Source organism: Durio zibethinus, chromosome 7 (assembly GCF_047325235.1).
Source record: "Durio zibethinus cultivar Kanyao isolate XHJ-2024 chromosome 7, ASM4732523v1, whole genome shotgun sequence".
In the NCBI taxonomy this organism is placed as follows: Eukaryota; Viridiplantae; Streptophyta; class Magnoliopsida; order Malvales; family Malvaceae; genus Durio; species Durio zibethinus.
In genome coordinates, this window is record NC_143168.1 from 15147291 (window position 1) to 15162214 (window position 14924).

A 14924-nucleotide genomic window follows, 5' to 3' on the forward strand; every position below is an offset into this window, starting at 1 on the left:
TATACACGTTTACAGAGAGTTTCAGGAAAAAAAAAGTTTCTGGACTGCTTCTTGGTTGAATATCGATAATATTTTGCCATTAATAGAGCTGGATGGGTTCGTCCAATGGCGGAGTGCCTCCTGGGTTCCGGTTCCATCCAACGGACGAAGAGCTCCTCCACTACTACTTGAAGAAAAAATTGTCCTTTGAGAAGTTTGACATGGAGGTCATTAGAGAAGTGGACTTGAACAAGATGGAACCTTGGGAGTTGCAAGGTAAATTCATTTTCGTCGCCTAAGTGCCTCGTGAATGCTTGATTCTCAACAAATCAAATTGTGGTAACGGTAGTTTAGATTTCCTGACAAATTGTATTCTTTGATTACCCTACTTACCGATTTCAGTTTTAATGGTTTTCAAACCCTCCTGTAGTAAGAAATTTTACATATTTTTATTCGGTATTTGAGGTTGTCTAAACTTGAATCATGATCATCGAAATTAAAGCTTAATATTCTATCAATAATCCATTTGGCTCGTGGCATGCAAAGATCCTGTAGTAGGAAACTTATTACCATTCTTAATACTTTCGTTATAGGTCACGTTTATTAGCTCAATAAACGAAACAATTATGTTGTCAACTATTGTTTTCTTAATTAGTTCTCTTGGTCTAAAAAATGCAAAAATTGCCGAAAATATTTGGATTTAAAAAGAAAAATCCACGAGGTCGTCTTTGTCGATTTATAGCAGTAATCTGATTTATAATGACATGTAAAACATGAATCCAAGAAGATTTAATCATTGAAAAATTAATATATGGAAGACATTTTCTTCCTTAGAATTTGCTTTTGATTTTTTTTTTATATTTTTGCTTGAATAGTATCTCAAGCAAAACTTCTAGCCTGTCTTTGTTTGTGCTTAAACACAATTGTCAACAGATCACTGGCAATACATAATTTTTCTTCCTATAAAATTGGTGGCTAGATAATATATATATTTTTTAGTTTCCAATTTTCCTTCCCTGCAATTTTGCATTCAAAGTACTGCAATATTGTAGACTGATACTGGTTTGACCAGCTGGAATTCTTGGAAATCATGCCAATTAGATCATCAGATTAATGGCCAAAAACGAAGACTACTCAGATTCACTTTTGAACTCTAAGTCACACTAATGTATTTCGCCTGATAGATGGAAATTTTATATTTTGGATAGATACAAAAACATATTTCTAACACATTCATTTATCGCTGGAAAGTGGAAATAATTGACCTCATTATTGTTCCGTCTTCTGCACGGGGTTGCGACATCGAGGATCGTCTACAATTAATGCAATGATTCTAAATAATTCTTAAGTTGCTAGAACAATTAAGGTAGTTAAAATGAAGCAAAACCAGTGCTGTAAACAAGTGCAGGACTTTAATTGCATAACTAATTAATTCTGATGAATTTGATCGCTGCCGTTGTTTAAGCTTTATTTGCATATATTGTCTATCTGTAGAGAGATGCAAGATTGGATCGACTCCACAAAACGAGTGGTATTTTTTCAGTCACAAGGACAGGAAGTATCCAACAGGGTCAAGGACGAATAGGGCAACTAATGCAGGATTTTGGAAAGCAACAGGGAGGGACAAGTGCATCAGGAACACCTACAAGAAGATCGGTATGAGGAAAACCCTTGTTTTCTACAGAGGAAGAGCTCCCCATGGCCAAAAGACTGATTGGATCATGCATGAATACAGGCTTGAAGATGGCGACGATCCACAAGGAAACCCCAGTGTTAGTACCTCTCCTATCTCTCATATAACAAATGTACTAGTAATGCAATATATCATATGAATTTGCATGCATGTGTAGGAAGATGGATGGGTGGTATGCAGGGTGTTCAAGAAGAAGAATCTCTTCAAGGTTGGTGATGATGGAGGGTCAAGCATTAACTCATCAGATCATCAACAGCTCAATGTCAATACCACTTCAAGCAGCAGCCAACCTCAAGCTCGCTCTTTCATCCACAGAAGCGACCGATACGTAGTGCGTCACCAACACAGCCACAACACTCAACAAAACTTTGAATTAAACAAGGCTGAACTAGCCCTTCACTATCCTCACATGCCAACCCCAACGCCTCAATATTCTCTTTTCCAACCCCAAACTCTACTTCAAACCCACAAGCCTATCTGCTATGAGTACCCCATGGCTCTTACCTCGGACTCTCCCATCATGATTAAACAACTCATGTCAAACCCTAGGGATTGTGAGAGTGGCAGCGAAAGTGTTAGGTACCAAGCTTGTGAGACAGGTCTAGAGGTTGGCACGTGTGAACCAACTCAACAAATGGGCGTTGCTGGAAGAGATGAGGGCATGAATGAATGGAGTATGCTTGACCGGCTGGTCACATCCCATATAGGACACGAAGATTCTTCCAAAGCGGTGAGGTTTGAGGACAGTACAAATGCTACCTCTGTGCACCCAATCAGCCAGCTTTCACTACGAGGAGAGATGGATTTTTGGAGCTATGGGAAATAGTGGTGAATTTTATGGATTGAAATCCCACAATGTGGTCTAGAGCTAAATGGCTCTTGTCATATTTCTTTCGAGGAAAAAGGAACTACTTTCATAGTAATGTAGTAATTTAACGGAATATTTTTTATGGGATTTGGCTTTGGATACCATTAAAGATTTGAAACTTTTCACATATTTATATGTCATTTGGAGACTGAATGATTAATTAATAGGATTTTAAATTTGTAATACCTTTATATTTATCATTTACATTTTTTAAAGTGTTTTATGATTAGTTAAAAGTTTATAAGACTGAAAGAATACTTGCAAAATTTTTTATATCAATAATTTTGAGTACTAATATATTTATATTGTAAAATTGTTTCATTTGCTATTGAAAAATAAATATTATAACGCTCGAGTCTGAAAATCCGATCATCGATATGCAAGAAGTTATCGTCAATAATTTTTATATAATTATAATTAATTATCTAATTGAATCTATATTTTTTTAATAAAATTTTAATTTTAACTAAGATTCAATAAAAAGAATAGATATTGTTTTACAAAACAAAAAAAAAATTAAGATTTAAGAGTACAGTCAAAATGCAAAAAAAAAAAAAAAATGACAATGCGCTCATTTATCAAATTGCACCATTAAATCTTTTGCATAAATAATCATTCATTTTATATTTAAATTGATTATTTTATTTGCCATTTTTTTTTGCCAAAAATTATACCATTCAATCTTTTGCATAAATTGTCATTCATTCTATTTTCGATTGGATTCTATTTTTTTTTCACATAATTCGACTTTCATAAAATGACTACTAAATTTTTTAATATTTGTTTGCCAAAAAATTGATTGACCAATACAAAATAACTTCCTAAGGCAAGATAATTTTCATAATAGAGTTATCTATAAATATGACTACTTCCTAAATTTATAACCTTAGTTCGACTCGAGCTGAACCTAAGAAATAATTCTTAGTCTCAAACTTGACTTAGCACAAAATTTTAATACATTAATGAAAATTATTTTTATAATTTAATTGAAAAAAATAAAAAAATCAATATAGACATTCTATTTTTTGTCTAGGGTTTAATTTAGACAAATTTTGACTAATTTTACTGGCCCAAGATGAGAAAATTTTTAAGTCTAATGAAATTGACATAAAAAGATATAAACCCAATCTAACTAGTAGTGAGATGAGATTTAAGATCAACTAAGTTGGTGCATGAAAAGAAAAATATTATACTTTTCGTTTTAATGTTGTAGAGCCTCGTAAAAGAACTTTTTTCAAAGATGCAAATGATTTATAAAGCCTTGCAATATACTCTTTAAAGACCTCCATGATTTATAAAACTTTTAATTATAATATCTAAAAATCTCTACATATAATTTTTAGATCTCTTAGTACAATCTTTAAAACCTTTACGATTCTTTTTAAAGCTTTTGGATATCTCTTTCAAATTGTTTGAGTAATCTTTCTTAAACCCATTGTTCTTTTCAAATCTTTGAGTATCATTCTCCAATTAAAACCTCCGGGTATCATTCTCCAAAGCTTCCATGTATCATGTTTCAATATCTCCGATAATTTCCAAAACCTCCATGTATCAGTTTTAAATCTCCAGATGCATTTCTGAGACTTCCGAATATCTCTTCAAAACTTTTGAACATCTTTTTCAAAATCTCTAAGAAACTGTTTCAAATCATTTATATATCTTTTGTAGATGACGAAGCTTGCTAATACACAGAACCTGTTGTAGTTGGTGAAGAACTTCTACTTTAGCACCGGTTTGTAGTCTTGCCTTCTAAGCCACTTTTCTTAAGATTTATTTCGTCCTTACCATTTATGGTATGCAAAGGAGCCTCTAGGATGCAATGAAACCTTTTTTGAAATCATTTTTCACTTGTGAAATCAAACCATTAAATACTTTTGATGTGAGAAAAAAAGTACCTTTCTTTGAACAAAGTTTCCTATAATAAACAATGTCAAAGACACTTGCTTTCTAGTTGAGAGTGAACGGGGGAAAATGAGAAAGATTTCGAAAACTTTTTCGATATATTCTAACTGTGCAAATGTGTTCTAACCATTTATATTTAAAGAGATTGTATCTAAGGGTTTTTTTTTTTTTTTTTTTGCTAAGTTAGATTTTTTATTATTTTCTTGAAAGTCAGGTATGTAGCAAGCTTTACTTCCCTTACAGAACAGAACACCAAAATGCGCCAGAATATAGAAAACAAACGACAATCTAACCACGCAAAAAATCATTTACCACGAGGCAATGAACATGTCTACTTGCTCAACCCCTACTTTTGCTAGTGCATTTGCCATGCCATTTGCTTCTCAAAAAATATTTACGAATTTAACATTTACTAGCCCTTTAACCAAAGAATCGATCTCCGAGAAGGTATCCCAAAGTCTCCGTGGACGTGCAGTCTCATCAAGCACCCATCTGGCTGAAATATTTGAATCAGACTCAATAATTAAGTTTGCTTTGTGCTTCCACTCAGTTTGTTTAAAAACCTCCAAAGTCATTTTAATCGCCAGTAGTTCTGCCATGTTTGGATCTTGCATATCGACTGGTCCTGAAAACATGACCACGGCTATTCCTTCATCATTTTGAAGTACCCTACCACACATATCAGGATCGGGTATCCCTTTTGCAAAACCATGAACATTAAACATTAGAGATCTTATCATAAGAGGTAACCATTCAATGAATTCGCTTCTGCCTTTCCCATTAATGGCTGACATGCCAGCACGGGAGTTTGACCACCACACCGATTCTATTCATTGGATAATCATCATCCGTAATAGCCTTGATCCAGTATAGGGCTCTCAATTTTATCAGACAGAAAATATTGTCCGCCGACACACTCTTATGCTTGATGACCAGCTCGTTCCTCGCTAACCATAAAGACCACAAAGCTACTGAAAAGGAAGCGAACCATCACGATTTCAAACTACCAGTGAACAAAGGATCCAAGCAATTTAACATAAAAGATCTCAATGAGTTTGGCTGACACTAGCTCAGATTCCACCATCTTAAGAAATATCCCCAGATTTTATAGACATGCAGAATTAAACAAAACATGATCCATGCTTTCCAGGGCCCTTTTACACCATAGACACAAACTGTCAAGGTGGGACAATGTAAGACCTCTGAGAATAAGAAAAGACTTTGAGGGAAGTCTATTAGTGTCACCAACCATATTAAACACTGAACCTTTGGTGGAATTATAAAAGGCCACAGCTTAATTTAAAAGGTATAGTATCAAGAGAGGAGTGTAATAGATTTGAGGCCTTTTTAACTGAGAATAGACCATGAGGGTCATGTTCCCAAATAACTTTATCAGTTTTGCCGAGATATAGGTGATAGTTTAGTAGCAAGCTACACATACCAGTCAACGACACTAACTCCCACTCAAACATAGTTCTCTTGAACAAACCTAGCCAATCTTGATAAAGAAAAGAATTGTTCGTGGAACCACCTTTGCTAATTTATCCTTAGCAAGAGAGAATTGGTGAGGATATACATCTTTAGGTGGTCTTTTATAGCACCAACGATCAAGCTAAAATAGAATATCGTGTCCATTCCTCACCAACCATCTACAAGAGTCAGTACCGACCAATTTTTTTCTCCCTGCTTAGTTGAAAGCCCAACCACGCCGCACTACACTATTGACATTTTCTCGATATGTAAGTCACAAGGCAGCCACTGTTGGATATTTTCTCCATATTTTGCAACCACCACCCTCCTCGACTATGATTGTTTTTCTTTAGCGTATCTCCAGCACCATTTGGCCAAAAGGGCTTGATTTTTAATTTGTAACTCATTGATCCCAAGACCACCTGACGTTGTTCGTTGGCACACAGTGGACCATTTAACCTTTGCCAGCTTTCTCTCCATGTCGCACCTTCCCTAGGGTTGTAAACGAGTCGAGCCGAATCGAATAGTGAGAAGCTCGAATTCGAGCTCGACTCATAATTCGGGGCTCGATACTCGGTTCGAGCTCGATCGAGTTTTATTTTTCAAGCTCGAGTTCGATTCGTGATCGAATTCGAGCTACTCGAACTCGCTCAATTAAGTTCGATTAATATGTAAAAATAAGCTCGATTCGTATACTCGACAAGAGTTTGATTGTTCATGCTCGAACTCGAACTCGGACTCGAAATATTTTATTAATTAAAATAATAAAAATATATTTAAATATAAAAGTTCGATTAGACTCGCGAGCTACTCGAGTCAAATATAAGAATGCTCGAATTCGGCTCGATCGATAAATCGAACTACTCGAGCTCGAGCTCGACTCGACAATAATCGAATTGAATTCGAGTTTTTTTCGAATCGAACCTGAGTAACTTGCCAATACTAATGTATTATTTACACCCCTGACTTTCCCTACAAGAAATTCCTTTTTATTTGATCGATTTTCCATATGACTTTTTTAGGCGTTTTGAAAACTGACATAAAATATTGGAAGGCAACATAGAATAGAGTTAATAAATGTCACTCTCCTCCTAAAAGATTGAAATTTCCTTTCATAGCGTCAATTTTGCTGGAAAAGTTAAATTATTGGTTCTCACGTAGCTAGTGTTTTTGGGATTGCGCCCATGGGAATACCCAGTTTACCTTTCGCACAACCAAAAGCCCATGCCAACTCCTCAACAACATTCTCCTCAGCTCTAACAGAACACAGAAGATTTTTGAAAATTCAATCTTAAACACGTTGCTAGTTCAAAACATATTACTATCTTCTTGACATTTTCCACTACCTCCCTATCAGTTCTTAAAAACAAGATGGTATCATCGGCAAATTGCAATGAGAACTAGAGAAGGTGGCCAAAGCCCATATTCTCTACTTTCATCAATAGTTGATGTAGAGCTTCTGTCACAATAATGAATCGGAAGGGGATAGTGGATCACCTTGTCGTAACCCTTGTTCCATATGAAACTGATGAGTCATGGATCCATTGACTAAAACTGCCACTTAAGTTGTAGAGATGCACTCCCATATCCATTTTCTCCAAATCCTATCGAAACCCATCATCTCCATAACATGATCCAACAAAGCCCAAGGAATTGTAAGCTTTTTCAAAATCTAATTTCAAAATGACTCCACCACCTCACACCCTTCTCTCTTTTTTTTTTGAGTGAATCGATCACCTCATTTGCTAACAAAACACCATTAAGGAGTTGCCTTCTTGAAATGAAAGTGCTCTATGTGTTGCTTATTAAGTTGCATATCATTGAATTTAATCTCTTAGACAAAATTTTTGCCAAAATTTTGTATAGTGAGTTTATCAAGCTAATGGGCCTATAATCACTAGGTAGCATCGGATTGTCAATGTAGGAATTAAAGCTATAAAGGATGAATTGATACCTTTCTCAAGCCTTCCAGTCCTATAAAACTTCCCCTGAAACGCCATAACATCATCCTTGATAATATGCCAACTCTTTTTAGAGAAGAGGAAGTTGAAACCATCTGGACCCGGGACCTTGCTACTTTCACAATTCCACACGGCTTCTTTCACCTTCTCAATTGTGGAAGGGATATCTAGACCAGCGGCTTCCTATTCTAACAATCTCTCAAAATGCAAAGAAACATTAATCAGCCAATCCCCCCTCATTATTTTAAAGTGGTCCAAAAGGAAGTCATGAATTATCTTTTTTACCTCTCTTGGATCCGAAACCCAACATTTGTTATTTGAAAGACCAGAGATAAAATTCCTCTTTGTCTTCACATTTGCTTTATAATGGAAAAATTTGTATCCCTATCACCTTCCTATAAGTAGAGAACTCTAGATTTCTGCCTCCATAATGACTTTTTTATTCTCATAGCTTCCCACAGATCCTTAGTAGCTCCTTTATTTTCTTCCACTTCATTTGCACATAAACCCCTATCGTTCGTTATCTTGTCCAACTGATCAATCTTGTTTTCCAATGGCACAATACCGGCTTCAATATCACCAAACACTTATATGTTCCAACTTTTCAAAAAAACTTTAGCTTACTCATTTTCTTAATCATTCGAAACCCATCTCTACCTGAAACATTAGAATTACCCCGTTCTCTTGCGATTTCCTCCAAGAAACCTTTCTTCTAAAAGCAACAGTTTAAAATTTGAAAGGTCTAGGACCCCCATTCACCTACTCAGACTGTAATAACAATGGCAAGTGATCAGAGAGTGATCTCTTCAAACCTCGTTGGCATAAATCCCTGAATAGGTTGATCCACTCCATTGGCACCAGGAATCTATCTAGTCTACTCCTTTTGTTACCATACTTAAACAATGTGAACCTTTTTCCATTGAGGGAGATATCAATAAAAGCACTGATATTTACAAAGTTATTAAAATCCTGTATTACCACACCATTACTAACGCAACCCAATCTTTTCGAGGGAGATCTCACTGCGTTGAAATCTCCGGCTACACACCAACAGCCACCAACCTCATTCATTTTCTCCAATATGTCTTCCCACAATCTCTTCATCACCTTGACTCCAAAGGGTGCATAAACATTAAAGATAACACATAAAAAATTATTGTTGACCCAATGCCCCTTTATTAACACCATATTATTGCCGTGCCCCGAGCTCACATTCTTGAAGTAATTTTTGTCCCATACCATTAACAAGCCTCCTGAATTCCTTTTTGTAATAAAGTACACCCATTCAAAATTCCTATATGGCCACAACCCCTGTATAGTAAAATCTGTTATCTATTCTATTTTTTTCTCTTGCACCAACATAGACCTTAGCCCACCTTTTTTACTAGGCTACCCAAGCCCTTAACATTCTTGGACAAATTTTCATCTCAAACAGTTTCGAAACACACTTGATTAACTTCTCAACCTACGACTCGCCTTTTAAACGACTAAATAAACTTTGTACAAAGAAGAATAGTACCTGCAACCCAAATTCAACACTTGTCCATATTCCCCATATCTTTCAAAACTTTAATCACGATCTCATCACGACAGCTTGATTGCATTCCTAACATCTTTCCAATCTTCCGGTTTGATTTGGCATCCTTCGCACATAGAACCCTTCTTTAATTTTGAGAATTCCTATCTGGTAATGATGCATTAGTAATAATACAATTCTTTTGTTTTGGCTTTTGAATCTTCTTATCATTTCTTTTCTTCCTTCCCTTGCTCTCTTTTTTCTCCGACAGCTTTTCGTAAAAGAAGTCTTCAATATCAGAGACACTTGTATCTCTTCTATCTCTTTTCCCTTTTCTTTTTAGGTTTTTGCCCTGTACGAGGGCTCCACCGCCCTGAGTTGAACCAGTATCATTAAGCGTTGGTGGGTTGCCTAAAGCTCCAACAGGCCCAAATTGAGGCCCACCTTTAACACTGCAGCCATATTCAGCAACTCGCATATGTCCATTTCTTTGAATGATACATCCACCTCATTACTGAGCTTATCTAAAGTATTAGCAACCTCATTTTCTAAGAAGTTACCACCCATACCCCCTATTAGTTTATTGAATGACATGGGGACTAATCTGTTGTCGTACGCACTTCCTGGCCATGAACCTGTGCACTCTAGACCATCCTTTTCACATTCATAGTTTCTCTTGTCATTCCCTATTAAGTCTTTATTGAACTCTGCTAAATCCATGCACCTTTTGACGGCGCCATTGGCTTCATTCTTATTTTCAATGCCCATGCATCCAATCAAAGTCTTGACAACCGCAATTAACTCATTTCCATTATCTCTGGATAATGAAAGGTTGCCTTGATTACTATTTCTGGATAACGAAAGGTTGCCTTAATTACTATCGTTCACTTGTTCATTTTCCTTTTGTCCTACATCAACCGAATAGTCATCGGCACCACCACTAAAACTAGAAAGCACTACAGCTCTTTCTTTACTGGTCTTGTAAGAGTCACAGTAGCACGGAAATAAGGAGATCACGTCTTAACCAACTTTAGAGACACTAACTTGATAACTTTTCCCACCACACTCCAGTCTCCTGATTAATAACTTCATTAATCTTGTCAATATGATCTGTCATAATAAACATTGCCCCTCTACTGAAGACATTGTAGCTCAGGGTCTTAGCATCCATGGAAATTAATTCACCCCAAATGTTGGAGATGTTCTTAAATGTCCCATAATTCTAGTAATGAAAGGAACACCATAGAAGGTTAACCATGTAGTTTTGTATCTATATGCCATCTCATCAGACTAATGAGTTATTTTTGTGAGCCACTCCTTTAACCTGGACCATTATAATTCTTCCATTGTTTCCATAGTCTCCTCCTCGTCAGAATATATCATGAACTATTGGCTTGAAATCTTTTTCATTGAGATGTCAAAAACTCCTTGCATTTTGAAGTTTTCCATTAGTAGTGCTTTAACCAGGATATTTCTTCATCATATCCTCTAATAGAGCTGATCACACATCTCTGTTGTGCTAGAATTTCTCATCCACCACCCCCACGCAAGTTTTGTTCTTTAAAATATTGTCATTCTGCATGAATTTTCCTTTCGATAGAGAAGAGGTCGTTTTGTCCAAGTTTTCCTTGCTCAAAAGAGCTTGCAAATAAGATTTATGTCTGCCGTTCGCATATTTGTCCTATTTATTCCTTGTCGATGGTTCCTTTTGTTCCTGAGCATGGTCGGTCTTATCCTGCATTACCCTTCTATCCAATACTCTTTCCTTCCCATGTTCATCATTTAAAACCACTCTTCTCCAAAAACTTGTTATGACATTGAACCTAGCCATGTTAACCCCAATCTTGTAGTCCCTTAACCATAATCCATTCAAATAGTTCACCGCACTCCTTGCATCTGCATATTTCTCAAAACAAACAAAACCAAAACTTTTAGCCTCTTGCATTCCTTTTTGATCCTTTTTGAGGGATGATACACCAACCACCTTGCCATGCTTTTGAAAATTTTGAGACAGCTATCTCTAGTAAGTCTGTGGATTGTTAACAAATATTATAAAAACCACCATTGATACCTTTGATTTTGTTATTTCATCCAACAATTATCTTATTTAATTAAGAATAGACCGTTTTGAACAATTACATATATAATCATTAATCTTTCATTAGTGAAAGATTATTTTATGAATTACTATGTTCAGGGCACCTACACCTCGATCATCAGTGCCCGTACCTAGGTCTGATGGTGTGCCAGCATACCATTCACCAGCGCCTGCACCTGGGCCTGGCTTAATTCTGTCAAACTTAAACACCATGCCTGAGCCTCTGGAGTCTTGATCACAGCCCGTACCATTGTCTCGGTTTAGTTCCCCCATGACTTGCACCTTGAATAGGCCTCAAGGCCTGGTCCCCTTGACTAGCGGACCCTTTTCCTACTAGAATCCTTGGGCTTATCCCAACTTGCAGACCATGACATATGCACATGCATCGACCACCATTGAGACATGTTGGCCCTTGGCCTTGGTACATGCTAGCCCTTTGTGTGAGCAATTCCCTTGAATACCATTAGCACATGTTGGGCCATGCACCACTACTGGACAATATGTGGGTTCAAGTACATATTCATATTTCTACCATACCAATGTTATTTTTATGACTTGTAAATTCATATGAGCGCTCACTAGCACTCGTATCTAAGCTTGGCTTAATTCTGTCAAACATAAACACCATGCCTAAGCCTCTTGAGTCCTGATCATTGCCCATACCACTGTTTCGGGCTAGTTCCCTGTGACTTTGACTTTTAGTAGGCTTCAAGGCCTAGTCCCACTGGCTGTCGGACCCTATTCCACTAGATCCCCTAAGCTTAGATCAGCTTGCTTACTGACCATGACACATGTATATACCTCGACCACTATCGGGACATGTTGGCCCTTGGTCTCAGCATATGCTTTGACCACCATCAGCACATGTTGGCCCTTTGTGCGGGCAGTCCCCTTGAACACCATCGGCACATATTGGGTCACGTACCAAGTGCGAGTATCTTGGGCTCGGACCACGCATCATGCGTACCATGATCAGGCAGCAGGTGGGTTCGGGCACGTTTTCATATTTCTACTATGCCAAAGCCATTTTTATGGCTTGTGAATTCATATGAGCGCTCTTTAGCGCCTGCACTTGAGCTTGGCTCAATTTTGCCGAACATGAACATTGTGCTTGCCTTTTGAGTTCTGATTACTTCCTATACCACTGTTATGGGCTAGTTCCCTATAACCTTGGCCTTTAGTAGGCCTTTAGACTTGGTCCCTTTAGCTGTCAAACTTTATCCCTCTAAAACCCCTGGGCTTAGAAAAGTTTATTTGCTGATCGTGATACATGCACATGTCTTGACCACTATCAAAACACATTGGCCCTTGGTCTCTGCACATGTTTCGACCACGATTGGCACATGTTAGCCCTTTATGCGGGTAGTTTCCTCGAACACCATCAACACGTGTTGGGTCACGCACTAAGCACATGTCTCCTAGGCCCGGGCCGCACACCATGCGCACTACGATCGAACAGTAGGTGAGTTCAGACACATATTTATATTTCCATCATGCCAATGCCATTTTTATGGCTTGTAAATTTTTATGAGTGCTCAACATCCACACTTGAGCCTGGCTCAATTTTGCTGAACATGAACACCATGCTTGCCTCTTGAGTCCTGATCATTACCTATACCACTGTTACAGGCTAGTTCCCTGTGACCTTGGCCTCCAGTAAACCTAAAGGCTTGGTACCTTGGCTGTTAGACCCTATCCAACTAGAACCCGTAAACTTGAACTAGCTTGCTTGCTGATCGTAACATATGTACATGCCTCGACCACCTTTAGAACATGTTGGCCTTATGAAATAGAGTTATTTTTAGTGTTTAAATGAATGAATTTTGTTTTGTTCTTGTTGAAATAATGTTTTTTATGCCACATGTTCTTAATTTACCTTTGTATAGAAAACCTTGAAGGAAAGGTCAAATCTTGGTAAATCTTGATCAATCTTGATAAATTCTTGGTTCATTTAGGAAAATCTTGATAAGTTCTTAGCAAGTTCTTGATAAATCTTGAAATTCATGGTGAATCTTAAAGTGAAAGTGCAAAAAATTGTTCAAGACTAGCTATGACACACTTAGGGTTTAAGAAAGTAATGAATCTTGAATGAAATTCAAACAAGAATCAAGAAAAGGCACGTTCGGTTATGTAAAAGGAAAATTTGAATTTTCAAGGTTTGAGCACAAGTCCATGGTGTTTTATGTAGGTATACATGTATGGGATTATTATAGGATTATATGGTAGCAAGTTAAACCTCATCGGTCAAGAGAGTTGACTTGGATGATTATACGGTATAATGATAACATGGCTTGAAAATTTAAATTCTAATTTGAATAAAGACCAAATTGCACAAATATTTCCCAATTAGAGAGGGAATTCTTACTATTAAGGTTTTTCTTATTCCTATTTAAGTAAGATTGAAAGAGTTTAAAATCTGCATGAAATCTTTCTAAAAAAAGGCGGCACAAGGAGATTAAAAGCATAAATTCAATTATTCCTTTTAAGAGCTTAAGTAGAAGAACAATTCTCTAAGAAAGTGGAAATTGACTTCATCAAAGAAAGAAAGCTATAATCGCATTAAGCAAAAAGTAGTTTGAAAAGCTTTAACTTCTAAAATTCAAAAAGTTAGTTGTGCCATCCATAGAAAGTTTAAAAAAAGTTAAATGGCAAAAATTTTTGGAGTTTTAAGTGTTGGGTTGCCATCTCGGTTCCATGGATCACAAATATCATATTATACATTGTATGTAACAAGTAACACAAGCAAAAAAAACATACAAGAACTAAAGGCAACCATAAGATCATACTTGTGTTTTATGCATATAATTTTAAAACTTTGTAAGACAGATCTATATAAATTCATATCTAAACTCAAAATATCATAATCAAGAGTTAAAACAACCTTTGGTTATGTCTAAAAATCAAGAAGTAGTTAAGACTCCACTCACTTAAGCATTTGGCCTCCAACTATAATTCACACAACAACAATTGTTGAAACCTTTACAATAGAGATTCCAAACCCAAGTTAGAAGGTGTTTTCAACAAAAATCAATCCTATCTTGGCTATATGCCTTAAGGTTACAAGATGGAATAGAAAGAAGATAGTTTTCTTGGACAATAAGGAAGTCACTACTTCTCTAAAGTAAACACTAGTTTAGTCAAACCCACCACGGCTATAGGACTTGTGTTTTTGCAATTTTCAATTGCAATAGACTCTTCTAAAATGCCTTGGGGTGTATGGCTATGGTTGGAAAAGATCTATTTATAATTTCTCTTTAATTTTCACTTTTGCACTTAAGGATGTAACTTTTATAGCCTTTGTAATTTAGTCCTTTTAGGGGTTATTTCCTCTATTTCAGTTTTTTTCGACTAAGTCCAACTTAATTGATTAATCCTATATTAATTCAACAATGTCACCTTTTGTGTGTGACCCATTAAGCTTTCAATATGTTGGTAAT

The 14924-nt window shown here is 36.5% G+C and overlaps 1 protein-coding gene across 3 annotated transcripts; it reads left to right on the forward strand.

Moving 5' to 3' along the window:
• On the forward strand, positions 1 to 2594 carry NAC070 (NAC domain containing protein 70). Of its 3 annotated transcripts, XM_089763613.1 has the most exons (4): positions 1 to 255; positions 1474 to 1751; positions 1830 to 2070; positions 2155 to 2594. In XM_089763613.1, the coding sequence occupies exons 1-4, from the start codon at positions 93 to 95 to the stop codon at positions 2496 to 2498; spliced, it is 1026 nt and encodes a 341-aa protein (XP_089619739.1). In that variant the 5' UTR covers positions 1 to 92; the 3' UTR covers positions 2499 to 2594. The 3 variants fall into 3 exon arrangements, with proteins under 3 accessions (XP_089619739.1, XP_022719841.2, XP_089619738.1); XM_022864106.2 differs by having other exon boundaries at positions 1830 to 2594; XM_089763612.1 differs by having other exon boundaries at positions 1474 to 1749; positions 1834 to 2594.
• The last annotated feature ends 12330 nt before the right edge of the window (positions 2595 to 14924 follow it).

What these genes read in the sequence shown, in the direction of transcription:
- NAC070 (XM_022864106.2), top strand. Translation starts at nt 93, where the DNA reads ATGGGTTCGTCCAATGGCGGAGTGCCTCCTGGGTTCCGGTTCCATCCA. An exon ending in GGAACCTTGGGAGTTGCAAG is followed by an intron (nt 256 to 1,473) that starts GTAAATTCATTT and finishes GTCTATCTGTAG; the next exon opens with AGAGATGCAAGATTGGATCG. An exon ending in ATCCACAAGGAAACCCCAGT is followed by an intron (nt 1,752 to 1,829) that starts GTTAGTACCTCT and finishes ATGCATGTGTAG; the next exon opens with GAAGATGGATGGGTGGTATG.